Source organism: Leptonychotes weddellii, chromosome 5 (genome assembly GCF_054177405.1).
Source record: "Leptonychotes weddellii isolate Sample4059 chromosome 5, ASM5417740v2, whole genome shotgun sequence".
In the NCBI taxonomy this organism is placed as follows: Eukaryota; Metazoa; Chordata; class Mammalia; order Carnivora; family Phocidae; genus Leptonychotes; species Leptonychotes weddellii.
This window is the reverse complement of record NC_138373.1, coordinates 105,777,621-105,789,361: the sequence shown is the minus strand read 5'-3', so window position 1 is coordinate 105,789,361 and position 11,741 is coordinate 105,777,621. Positions and strand designations below refer to the sequence as shown.

Here is an 11,741-nt window from a genome sequence, read left to right as displayed (position 1 = left end):
GGAGGTGGTGAAGTGGACACAACATACAGGGACTGTCCAGTCTTGATCCCTCCCCTCCACCAAGCTACTAGTGTGGACCCACAGCCACCTGTCCTCCTCCTCCCCCCTCCCCTCCTCGCCCTGGTGCCTACCTGAGGATGGGGCCCTGAAGGTGGCTCCTCTGCACAGGAACAGGATTTGCCATGGGAATCAAAGTGTCCTACTTCAGAGGATCAAAATGCCGCCCCAGGGGTCCCCAGGGCCCCCTGGGGGAATGACTCCCTCTTGGGCCCAACTTCCTCCTCCAGGTCTCAGCAGAACTGAGCTACTGACCAAAGAGAACTCTGGGGAGGGGCACAGGAGGGGCCTGGCTGGAGGAAGAAGGGAGTGATGAGACAGAGAGGCAGCACACAGCAACTGGGTGAGAGGCCACGGGAAAAGTTTCACATCTGAATCAGACGGAAAACAAGAATCTGTTCTCAGAAGAATCCCAGAAAGGACAGAAATAGCACAGTCCAGCCCCTTGCTCTGAGGAGGTGGGGCTCCTCTTTGGGGAGAAGGGGTTAGCAGAAGACTTAAAGGTGCAGGGACAGGGGTGCACCCTGAATCTGATGTGGAGAGGCGGTGGGCCCTGGGAGGGGAAGGGGCCCTGCAAGAGGGGCTGGGCAGATTCAGCTTCCTCCCACAGTCATCTTCCGGGCCCATTTTTCAAAATGAGCTTTAGCCCACCTGAAAGGACAGAAGCCAGACAGAAAAAGAACCAGGAACCACAGGGGAGGGGCTCACTGAAGCTGGGGTTCAGGGGATCCTCACTCAGAGATTGGTTCAACAGAGAGGGAAAGCCCTGCCCAAGCAGTGAATGAAAGTCGGGAGGACTCGCTCAGAGAAACCAAGAGGTTGGACAAGTTACTTTCCCACTCCCAGCCCCCGTTTCTCATCTGGAAAACGAGCACTGGGGGATAACTGGGTATTAACTGGGGAGAGGCCAATCCAGCCCAGAGGAAGAGGAGAATTGATGGAACGGCCTAGGGCGGGCCTGGGGACTAGGACCCCCTCTTCCGCCTCCAGGCTTTGCCCTCGCTCAGGTTGGGGGACAGATGCTGGCCTCTGCGGCGCGGGGTGGACGTGCGCGACAAGCCCCAGCCCGCCTCCGGATTGGCTGTGAAATGACGTCACCAATACAAGCGCATTGGGGCCGCGATTGGTCATCTGAGGGGCTGGGCGGGGCTGAGGAGGAGAGCCCGGGGTGAAGGCGAACGCATCCAGTGGAGAGTTCCGCGCCACTGCATTCTCCTTAATCTAGGGTCTAGGGCTGGGGATAATGTGGAAATGAGGAAAGGGGACTCGTGGGGATGAGTTTGACAGGAGAGAGGGAAAAGAGAAGAAACAGACCAAGCACCAGGATTTTATGACGGGAAGTCTTCCTCTCCACCTCTATCCCCCAAAAGCAGAGAGAAATTTAAAAAAGCTTGTCACTGTGCCAAAGCCTTGAAGGATTATAAACAAATGAAGTTTGGGAACCTGCTGTTTCTCAACTTCACTGAGTGCTGGGACAAGTGGAAGTGGGCTTAACAGCAAGGAGAGGAATGAAGTTAAACATCTACAAGCTGTTTTCTAGTCCTGGTAGCCATGAAGCCGGGCTGCTGCAGATTTTGAAAGAAAGGAAACCCTCCCTCTCTGTGTCCATCTCATTCTCTCTGTGCTCCCAACACACACACACACACACACACACACACACACACACACATATGCTGGTTGGTGTTTTTAGAGAAGAAGCATTACAGCCCGAATCTGAGACCCAGAACTGACACCCAGGGGATGAGGGACAAGTCATTGCCTGTTTTGTGACCATGCCTGCTTGGAGGGACAAGGATAGGGTAGGAGTGGAGGAAGGTGGTAGCCGGCTGCATACAGCCTGAAACACCAACAAACACCAAGCCAGGGCAGCTCTCCTCCCTCCCCTGACTCCAGGCCCTCACTCCAGGCCCTGCCACCTCAAGCAGGCACTTACCTCAACCCTCCTACCAAAAGGTGGAGATTTCTTAGACTAGAAAAGCTTTGGAGAGGATATTTTGTCTATCCCTCTGCCCTCTTGCCCAATAGAACCAAAAGCTGGTTGGACAAATGACTGCTTACCACCTCACCACACATACATACCTGCTGCATTGTCCCAGCATGCATTCCATACATGCTCATCCCAGTCTATTATTATTATTAGCTGTTCCTATTAAGAAAGGATATTAGCCAACCACCAGCCCTTCCTGGGGAAAACAATTTCACACATATCCCCTCACCCATGCATATACACACACACAACATCTCTATCCAAGCTAGGGAGACTGCCCTGGGTGGGAGGCAGGGCATAGCTATGATGACCCCAGCAGAGTCCAGCATGGATTTTCCTTTAGTCTTTAAATTTAGTTTAAAAATAGCAAGGAGCACAACCATAATCCTCCCTCCCTGGCCCATTCCCAGCATTCCCCACCTGCCCTGAAGAATAGGAGTTGGGATAGGGGATGAACAAAGGATAGAAAACCCTGCCTCTGGTCAGAGAAGAGAGGGGGTGGGGACGGCGGAGTAGGTGGGAGTGGGGGGTGGAGGTGTGGGGTGTTGAGGAAGGGATTAGCCAGCTGATCTCAAGGCTCCAAAATCTCAGAAATTGAAAGAACCAAAGAAGTCACCTAAATCCAATGGAAAGAAGACATGAATTAAAATCAGGAGACTTTTGCCTAGACTTTATCACTATATGTGACCTTGGGCAGGACACTCTGAGGCCATTTCCTTGTCTATAAAATGGGTAAGCAATATGTGCTTCACAGAATTCACACAAGGATCAAATGAGATCACATGGGAGCACCTTGGGGACTATAAAGTGATGCATGAATGCAACAGATTATTCCTTCGCCCAACCCTTTATTTAGTTTGCTCAGCAAATGTTTGTTAAGAGTCCTCCATGAACAAAGTCTCCTACGCCCACCCTTGGACCCAGGCCCTCTGGTGCGGAAAAGCCCTAGCCACCCTGCCGCCGCCACTCCAGATGTCCAGGGCTTCACCCCGGCTCCTTATTCCACAGGGGCCATGAGGCCGTGGAAGAAGAAACTGGGGAATGTGCACAGCATGGAGCTCCAGAAACCAAGAACAACCAGCTCTCCACCTTACCCAAGCCCTGCGCTCCCCTCACTCCCCTGGCTTCCCATTGCTACACAAGCAGCCTTGATTCTGGCAGCTGGCTGGGCTCGGTGGCGGGGGTGGCTCTGGAGATAAAAATAGCCCCCCTGGTGGCAGAGCTGGGGTGCCATCCTAGGAGGCGGCAGGCCTCGGGTTGACATGGCAGCAGTTGTAAGAGATCTCTAGGCACTGGACCGAGGAGCTGGGTGGAGGGAGGGTGGTGGAGGATGGGGGTAGTGTGGGAAGAACAGAAACCAAGAGAGCAGCGGGAGGGGAAGGGGCAGGAGGTACTCGGGGGTAGGGAGGGAGAGAAGGGAGATTTGAACGATGCTGAAGGCTGAAGAAGGTCTGGGAAGCACAGCAGCAGGGGTGGAGGACTTGGCTCCCACCCATGCTGTGTCTGAAAGCGGCGCCCCCTCTGCCTCCTGTCCAGAAGCTGTTTCTAACAGGTGTTCCTAGCAACCGCCCAGCACAGCTCACATCGGATGAGGCAGAGGGTAACCTAAACAGCTTGAGCCTTAGCCCAGACTAAAAAGACCCCAGATATCCCGGTTCCTAGCCCAGCATGCAACTGAGTCACCTCTCCCTCAGCCTCGGACTTCAGCCCTGAAGAGAAGGAGGAACTGGGAGGGGTGGGCAGGAAAGTCCAAGGAAAGCTAAGGAGAGAGGAGGCTCCCAGGACCCAAGCCAGAAGAATTCTCTCTCTGGTTCGCTTGCCCACCTCTCTTCTCCCCCCACCCCCACACTGTTTAATTCTGCTCATTAACCACCTCCACATGGACCACCCCACCAGCCCTGCAAACCACATCCCAGCAGATGTTCCAGCAGATGCCCTGTGTCCAGGGGGCCTAGCAGATGTCGAAGGCGGCCTGGGATGAGAAAGGGAGTTGGAAGCTTGGCAAGGGACTGACTGCAGGTGTGATGAGTGTGGACCAGCGCGAGTGGGGTCTGGTCCCAGCCCTGCCCCCAAACCTTACCAACTACCTCTGGGCATCACTCTCCTCCTCTGTTACATTTTACGGTTCTCAGATTCAGTGCCTGGGTTGGAGGCACTAGGGAAATAGGATGCCTGGGTCTCAATTCCCTGGTTCAAGTTCATCCTTTCTGACTAGCTCACTGCTTCCCCAACTCATCCCTAACCTGATGCTAAAAGGAGGAGGGTGGCTTTCTTCTTTATCACAGGAAGGTCACATTCTAACCTCCAGGAACTTTCCAGGAAGTTCTCCCACATACCTATCTTTATTCCACCTGCTGCAAACAAGACAACAGCAAATTTTCTTGGCATTTCAAAAAGAACAGAAAGGAGGAGAACAAGCAGGACAAAGAAGTCTTTCGGGTGAATCTGGTGCGATCTGATTTATGGTATTTCGTTAAGACTGGAATTTCTAAAGCCCCTGCCTAGTAGAGATACAGTCGGGGGTTTAGGGAGCTTGGCAACACTGTTGGCATGTGTGCTCATTCAGCCCAGGCCCCAAGAAGTTTCCAAACATGGTGGGCATCAAGAACGGTGCCACATTAGATATGCAAGAGCTGACAAACAGGGGAGCGGGGAAGCCAAGGAATAGCAAGGGAAGGAGAAGCTTCTCTAGCCCCCAGGTCTTGCCTGCCAAAAAATCACAAAGCCCCCTGGAAGCCACGCTCCCTTCCCAAAACTAAATGGTGCCAACACCAGCTGGCAGCCTAATCATGCCACTGCAGCCACAGTAATTATTTGCAAATCTGACTTCTCTTTGCAGCTGCGGAATCCACTGACCCAGGAACCTGGTGGTATCCAACAGCACCACCTGAAGCACCCCGCTTCTAGCTCTTCTCCCAGCCCCACACCCCCAGGCCTCTCCCTGGGTCTCCCCTGCCCTTTCCCCAAGCCTGCTTCTCTACCACAACCCCATCACAGCTCCCTCAGTGGACTCCTGCCAGGTCTGGGAGGCTGAAGTAGAATCCTAACCTGATGTTTGCTTCCCCCGACCCACATGGATGCAGCAGGAGCTGAGAGGAGAGGAGCAGCTGCAGGATGGGCGGGGGAGGGGCAAGGGCATTAGGGACCTCCCCGCACTGAATGGGCAACTCGCTCTCCTCCTTTTCCCTTCTCAGGAGCCCTCCTTCCCCCTCAGTTCCCAACTTTGCCCCACTCAATAGCCCCAGGATGCTCTCCCAATTCCCGAGGACCATTAAGTCTTCCTCCCTTAGGGCACAATCTCATTATCTAACAACTTCCAGACTCTAGGGGCGGGGGGCCTCACCTGCACCCCACTTGCTGCCCTGGTTTTGTCCCTTTTTCTCTGCTGTTGTCCTGAAGAGAGTTGGAAAATAGCCACTCAATTTCCGTACCTGAGAAAATCAGCCCCCTGAGAGCCAAAGGCAATTACCTGGCTTCCTCCCCAGGGGAGCTGGGAGGATGAGGTCACTGAGAAGGCAAAAGAAAGGCCTTGCAGAATACAGCAGTTGAGGCTGGACTCCTCAGGCTGTCCGGAAGGGTGCCTGCAGCCGACTCACCCTGCACCACCAACCCCCCGCCCCCAACACCAGGGGACGGAGGAGGGAGGCCCCAGGGATTTCCTGGCTCCCGGCCAAGGTGAGAAAGGGGTAGGGGCATTGAAGGCCAGAGAAGCCTAGTGGAAAGGAATAGGGAGAGGAAGTGGGACAAGAGAGAAGAGCAAAATGCAGCCCAGCAGAGAGAGATGGGAACAAAGGAGGAAAGGGACAGAGGGAAAGGATGTGAGAGGAATCAAAGAAGAGGAAAGCAGAGGGAGCAGAGAAGTTGGAAACAAACCCTCGATGACTTCTTTAAAGACTCCAAAGAGAGGGAAAGATGTGTTTCAAGGTTCCCTGCTCCTCCACCCCAGTCAGAAGAGGGTGGCCAAAAAAAGAGGGGAAGATAGGGAACAACCACTCATTTCTTTGCCTTCAAGAGCTCCCTAGACAGCGGGCAGGTGGAAAGGGGTCCGGACAAGTCCAGGCCCCTCTCCTCCTGGGTCTCTCACCTGGCCTTCCAGGACCAGTGCGTCCCCAACCTACCTCACCCTCTTCCTGGCAAAAGTAACAAACGCAACCTTCCACTGTAGAATTTCCTCTCTCGGTCTTTCTAACTGGCCTCCTGGGGCTTCTGGGCAAGCAAAGTGATATTTGGGTTCTAAGGGACGTTAGAGATTCTCTAAAATAAGATGTGGCATACCTGATCACATCACCCCCAAGGCCCAGAAATGCAGGATAAACGCCAGAGGAGAGTTTCTCCAGTGCTCACAGAACTCACCAACGGCAGTCCCTGGGGCTCGCCACACCCACCAGCGTCTTAGAGCTACAATTGCTCTATCCACTGGGAAAAGAGATGATAGGAGTAAGTCCTTCTCTTTTCTTTTGACCTCAGTGGCCTACATCCTTTGTAAGACAGCCCCACTCAGCCTGCTAGTCTCTAAGCTCAGACACCTGTCTCACCCCCTCCAGGCAACCATTCATCAACAAGACTATTCTGAATCACATCCCAGACGCCAGGACTTAAACCTATTATAATTCACATTCCCGCCTCTTGAATCTTTATTGTTCTCCCCATCCAAGCCAATGGTCCCCCATTCATTCCCATTCCCCCCACCTCTTCACACAGCAAGCTCTCCAATGCTGAAAGAACTCCAGACTGTATCATTTCAAAACCACTTTCAGATGCATGATATCCAATGAGGAACTGAGATTCAGGGAGACTACATGACTGTCAAGATCACGCAGCTGGTAATTGGCAGCACGGGAACGTGACCTCAAACTCGAGTCTCCCACCATCCCCTCTGCTCTTCCCCTCTCACCACCCTGCCACTCTCATCCCCTCCAGCCACCTCTTCTGACCAGAGGCCTGTGAAATTCTTCCTTTGGTCTAAATTGATGTCCCCTCTCTCTGCAGCTCCCTTTTTTACCCTCTATCATCCAGAGATGCCCCATTCAAGGCACAGCTGATGAAAGAAATGTAAAGACGGAAGGGAATGATGGGAGAGGGGGGATATAAAACCCAGGGAGGAGACATTCCCTTTGCCACGGTTGGAAATGAAAGAGGAAGGGCTGCTCCGTGGAGGGAGGCACAAAAAGTCATCCTTGCCAAGCAAGGCCTGAGAGAAATGGTGCTCCTTTTTCTCCAGAGATCCAGGGAACCACAGTTTATCTTGCCATCTTCACAGCAGCTCCACAAACATATGCAGGAAAAGGGGGAACCGCTGCACAGCTTTCAAAACCAGTGAGAGCAGAAGATCACTCCGTGGGGCATATACAAAATGAGGACAAAAGGTGGGATAAATCAGCCAGTGAGGCACCCAGTCCAGTCCCTCAGCTTCTTCCTCCTGCCCATTTGATCTCCCCAGGATTATTTAAAAAAACGTTGGTGTGTCACAAACACATAGGCAAGATCACATATTATCCCATTACCTAGACACACACACACACACACACACACACTCACATACATCATCTCATTCATACACAGAGCAATCTCAGGTATTCGGGTAAGTGCAAACCTTCCCAACATATTTATTATCACACATGCCATTTATAAACCTGAAAACAAAGAGACATCATCACAGAGCTCTGACTCCACGAGCTGTCCCCCACCCGCACGCCAACCTTTACCCAGACACATATGTATACATGTCAGGCATTCACGATTTCATCCGGATACGTCTCATTCACACGTCCAAATAACGTTTCCATATCCTCTCTGTAACTCCTTCAGTTCTGGGCTCTGTCCTGAGGTCTTCAAATCCCGCACCTTTTAAACATCTCCCTCTCAAAAAACAACACCACCTCCTTTTCTTCCACCTCCATTTCCTGCTACCCCCCCCGCCCCCGCCCACGTACAGGAGCACACACACCACAGAATCAGAGACAGAACTGGGCTCCGTGACATATACGCGGATACTCATTAATTCATTTGTTCATTCCTTTATTTAACAGCATTTCTTGAGTGCCTATTAACTTCCAGGTACCACACTAGACTCCGATGAAACAAAGATGAGCAAAAAGAACGCCCAGCGGGGTCCTTGCTCCAGCTCAGCTGTAATGACCTTGAACCGCAGCTTAGGACAAAGAGCCTAGACCTTGGGAGTCCTGAGTCCCATGTGAAGAAAGAAGAAGAGAAAGGGATTGTGTTTATACTATCCCAAAGGAAAAGGGAGGTTCTGTCTGTAAAGTTCCAGGAGAAACTGGGGCAGAGGGAAGAAAGTGATGCTTGTACTATCCTGGGAGAAAGAGAAAGAATTCATACCTATGCTTTTCTTGGGTGTGTAGGCCCCCCCCACCAAAGGAAAAGATTAGGCAGAAACCAAAGTGGTACAGTTTTACCACTTGGATGGGTGTAGCGAAATGAGAAACAGGATGCCTTACCCACTCTCTACTCCACTTGATGGATTTGAACCAGATTATCAAATCCAGAGGAGCAGGGACTGTGTCTACTTTGTCCACCACCATACCCCAGCCTCCAGCACATCACCTGACCCTCACGAGGCACTCAGTTAATAGTTGTTGAATGAATGAATGAGCTAAGGATGGCAAACGAATCTCCTCCGTTCACAGATTTTCTTGACTCACAAAAGACACAGAACACCCCTTGCCCCTGAGCCTCCCCTACACTCCTCAAGGCCCTCTGGTCTCAGAGAAGGGTAGACAATCCAGTCAAATCTTTCATCTTAGGGTCAGAAATGCTCATTCTGCTCAACCCATCATCTCCAGATTCCCTATTCCAGCCTCTCTCATGCCTCCACTTCTGAGTCTGCTTAGTTAGGAAAATTTTCCTGCTAGGTAGAGGTGAAATCCCATAGCCAGAGACTCTTCAGCTTATATGCTCCAGATTCTGAATTAATCTTTGGCAGAGTCCTACTGTGGGAAACAGGATTCCTGGATGCCCCTCCCAAGAAGAAATTGCCCTGCAAAATTATATTAGTATGGGCTTTTTAACCGGAGGCAAAAACACCAGACCCCGGCTCCCTGAAGACAATCTAGATGTCCTAGATTAGAAATTAAAAGGATAGTTGGGGGGCGGGGGGGATAGAATATGTTGTGTGGGGGAATCAAGCCCTTTATATATATGTCTTCATTTTTATTCAGTACACAGCCATGAGATAATTGTGCCCATCCCCCTATTCCCATACTAGAGCCTCCCCAATATTCAACAGGGCCAAATCCAGTAAGTCATCCACTGGGGATCTACCTTTATATCAACATCTTTCTCTGCTTTGAGAAAGTGAGGTTGAGAATCTATTCCTGGTGATTAATAATATGGAAATGGGCCTTTTCTGGTTAAGTTATTACATGCAGCTAGCACTCTTAAGGACCAGACTGCTGAAGTAAGTGAAGACTGGAATAATTTAATCAATAAGATTAGTGATCCTTGTCCACCCTGATCTCCTGTAAGGACATCTCAGCTAATGCACTATGTAGGGTCAGCTGCCTCTACTCCCTTCTTTCCCTGGGTTTCAATGCCTCCTCTGGGGGTCCTCTTCTCTCACCACTGAGCACTTCTCATACTAAAGGAAGAAATAGCAATTTGCTTCCAGGAAAGACTTTTGGTTAGAAAGGTATGGGAGACAGTGAAACAGGTACCTGGAATGGAGGAAGGAAGGTATATGATGGGGAGAAGCCATCCTGGGACACCTTGAATTCTCTCATTTATATACCCTGAGCCCCCTTCTTTGCCTTTCCACCACTTCCTTACCTGCCACCCCCCCTTAGCTTAGTTACCATTAACAGAGCATCGTTTTCTATCAAGAATCACTCAGTGCTCCTCCCAACAAAAATCAATTCAATCCGGTTTTCCATTTCTTCATCCCAGAACTCATTCCAAGGCTGCGCTTCAGAGAGCCCGGCAAATTGCAATGGCTAGAGGCAGCAAAGGACAGGAACTGAGAAGCACATTTGGATGCCAAGCCTGGTTGCCCACTGGGCCTCAGTTCTCCCTAAGGCCTCGCTAAGCAGCTAGAGTATAAATCAGACCCACCCACCCCATATCAAGGCATCATCTTACTACCACAGGTGAAGTATTTTAAAAACAAAACAATCATTAGCATCTATCCATCTCCTACCACCATCTCTCCCTCCACCAGAACCCAGAAATGGAAAGCTTCAGCGCTCACTATTGAAGATAATGGGGAGGAACTGGGTTTGGGAGCTATGGTTCCTGCATTGCCTCACTGAACATCTACAGCCTCTTTTCCTGGGACCACTGGGGGTCATATCAGGGAGAGGGGCACCTTCCCTCATTCTCTGATTAAGAGTCAACAGACTGCAGAGGTTACCGGATGGCAGCTGACTGGGAGAAAAATGTGCTGCATGGTTTGTCTTTGACCCACTCCTCTCCTTCTCTGAGGAACAGAAAGAAAAGTTGCTTCCTTCCCCTGGGACTGGAGTATGGGACACCTGAGTCCCTCGTTTCCCTATTTATCCAGCACCGCCGCCCCCCCCCCCCATACCCTCCTCCTACTACAAGAAAAGATGCCTCAATGTACTTGGAGATCCTTGGGAGATCCTACAGCAACAAAAAGGTTTTGACAGTTGCCTTGCCCCTGTCAATCAACCTTTCTTCACCACCACCACCACCACCCCAGCTCCCAGGGAGGGGCTCCACCCCAACTCTTCCAGATCCCAGCCAGGACCCCCAACATTACTGTGCACAGTGGGTTTCCTGGCCCCAAGAGTGATGAGCAGCTCAGGTATGGGGCGCCCCCCATCCCTACCCCCTGAAAGATGCAGGAGGCAGAAACCACCAATCCCGACAGAGATACATATGACCCACAGGTTGGCACAAGTATCCCCATGCACTAGATCTGCAGCTGTGTGCAATCACTCTACATACACCTGTGTGTCCCACGGACACTCATGCACACACATGTGATGTGTGTCTCACATCTGCACAACCCTGCACACGGATACGTGTGAGTCAGCCTGGCACCTCCTGAATGCTGCCCGTCTGCAGCCCTGCCACACCGCACATAATGTGCCGCCTCTCCGCGCTGCGTGTGTCACCCGGGGGGTCCACAGGCACAGGCACATCGTTAGCTTTGCAACTCCTAAACCCGCTCCAACCAGCCGGCTTGCTCCGCACATGCCTTGCACATGTGGCCTGGCCCTGCGTGTCAGGGCAGCTTATTTCCTCGCACCTGCCAACATGAGTGCGGGAGAGAATCCACGAGCCCGGCTCCGACTACCCACCACCCCCCCCCCCCCGAGACTCCCTGAGATCCCTTCCCCCCACTCCCGGCCGGGGACTCACAGAGACCGAAGCTTAATCCACATCTTCTTGCTGGGGGCTGACTTCAGCTCCAGCGGTGACGGGCAATCCGACTCCAGCATCTCGGGAGGGCTGCGGGGGGACAGCTCCATGCTCAGCCTCTGTCTGTGGAACGGAGGGAGGAGACGGCACCGCGGCTCAGCCTCAGCCCGGAGCCGGGAGCCGCTCCCCGCCCACCCCAGCCCCTTCCCACCTGCGGCGGGCGCGGACCAGCCAGGCCGGGGTCTCCGGGCTCGGCCCAAGCTGGCAGAGCTGCAGGTCCTGCGGCTCCTGCTCTCGCGCTGTCCAGCCGAGCTCTGGCTCCCAGTCCGAGCTCTCCGCGCCGCCGCCGCCGCCGCCG

At 52.5% G+C, this 11,741-nt stretch overlaps 1 protein-coding gene across 2 annotated transcripts in view; it reads right to left on the bottom strand.

Moving 5' to 3' along the window:
• Positions 1–11,741, bottom strand: part of PDE1B (phosphodiesterase 1B) — a 26,572-nt gene extending 14,831 nt beyond the window's left edge. The window contains exons 1-2 of one of the 2 annotated variants that reach the window (XM_006728717.3): positions 11,595–11,741; positions 11,384–11,506 (exon numbers count right to left, since the gene is read on the bottom strand). In XM_006728717.3, coding sequence (XP_006728780.1) covers positions 11,384–11,493 — 110 coding nt within the window. In that variant the 5' untranslated portion in view covers positions 11,494–11,506; positions 11,595–11,741. Of the gene's footprint in view, positions 1–131; positions 560–11,383; positions 11,507–11,594 lie in introns of those variants that run through there. The other variant, XM_006728718.3, reaches the window with a different exon arrangement.